At 54.7% G+C, this 1,271-nt stretch overlaps 1 protein-coding gene across 2 annotated transcripts in view; it reads right to left on the minus strand.

The window, feature by feature from the left end:
- The window catches only part of RPH3AL (rabphilin 3A like (without C2 domains)), a 133,213-nt gene that overhangs the window by 100,548 nt on the left and 31,394 nt on the right, over nt 1–1,271 (minus strand). For both annotated transcript variants that reach the window (XM_045299697.1, XM_045299698.1), the window contains exon 4: nt 456–585. In XM_045299697.1, the coding sequence (XP_045155632.1) occupies nt 456–585 (130 nt within the window). The remainder of the gene's footprint in view (nt 1–455; nt 586–1,271) is intronic.

Raw genomic sequence — 1,271 nt, forward strand, 5'->3', positions numbered from 1 at the left:
GGCCAGGGATCAATAGATCACACAGACAGAAAGGGCAATGCTGGCATATGGCTTGGCCCGAAGAAGAACAGCATTTATCTCCCAGTAACTTCATGTTTACGGAATAATTAAGCTATGTCCCAGGCAAGGCTTTAAATGTTTTGCATCTAATGACATTCCATCCTCAGAGTTCTGAGATACGCATTCTCCCGGTCTCTGTTTTACGGATGAGGAAGACATGGCCTGAGATACAACAAGTGCAAGAGCTGGGTTCACACCCAGGCCCAAGGGACCCAGAGGTCTGCTCCTCAGAACAGGTCCTGAAAGCGAGGTCAGGTGACCTTCAGACGCCCAGTATTCTTGCTGAGAAGCAGGGGTATCATGTGCGTGGGGTGTACACACACACACATACACACACACACACTCATTCACTCACTCACTCACTCACTCTGCAGAGCCAAGCAGCAGAACCTTACCTTCCTGCAGTCTCTGCAGAACACAGACGAGCTGCCCAGGAGGCCCAGCACCTCCCCGCAGAGCAGACACTGGGAGAGGCCGTTGCCCATCACGTTCCGCCTCATGGTCTCCAACCGCTCCACCAGGCGCCTGCAGCACCGGACATGGTATCAGAGGCCTTCCTGTCTCCCACGTGGACCACTGCCCAGTACAACCGCACAAGGTGCTGTGTGCTGCTCCCTCGTGTGGGACCGTGCTCACTGCCCCTTCCCCGGTTAACTCCTACTCATCCATTCACTCTGCAACCATTCATGGAGAACTTACGCTTTGCCAGAGACTGTTCTAGAAGCGGGGAATATGGTCGTAAACTTGCCAAAGACAGACATGGTCCCTGCCCGTGCGGAACTTACAATGGGTAAAGGGAGGGAGGCCAGACGGCAGCTAGGCAGCAATCCTCTGAAGCACACCCTACTGGGGGGGCGGGGGAGGCCATTGGGGACGGTGCCCAGAGAAGGCCTGCCAGAGATCAGTGATATCACATGGAGAATGGGGCCAGTGTTAGAGTTAGAGTAGACGAGTAGACACTGCAGCCAGTGTTCGTGAGCTAGAGGTAGAATGGGTATAGGTCTGACTGTGTATCTTCACACACACGAGTTTGTAGTCTGCCTAGTCGTCAGAGCTGGACCCTGGAGACCAGGCCAAGGGCTGAGGACAACTTAGAGAGCTCTCCGATTGGAGATGGCCTAGCTTGCTAGGTGGGAGCTGTCGTGGGTCAGCCTCAACCCAACAACCTCCCTCAGCTGAGCCAAGGCTGACCCTTAGTGTGCAGACCAAAC

Source organism: Echinops telfairi, unplaced genomic scaffold (genome assembly GCF_000313985.2).
Source record: "Echinops telfairi isolate 266 unplaced genomic scaffold, ASM31398v2 ScPeMD7_7458;HRSCAF=8496, whole genome shotgun sequence".
Taxonomy (NCBI): Eukaryota; Metazoa; Chordata; class Mammalia; order Afrosoricida; family Tenrecidae; genus Echinops; species Echinops telfairi.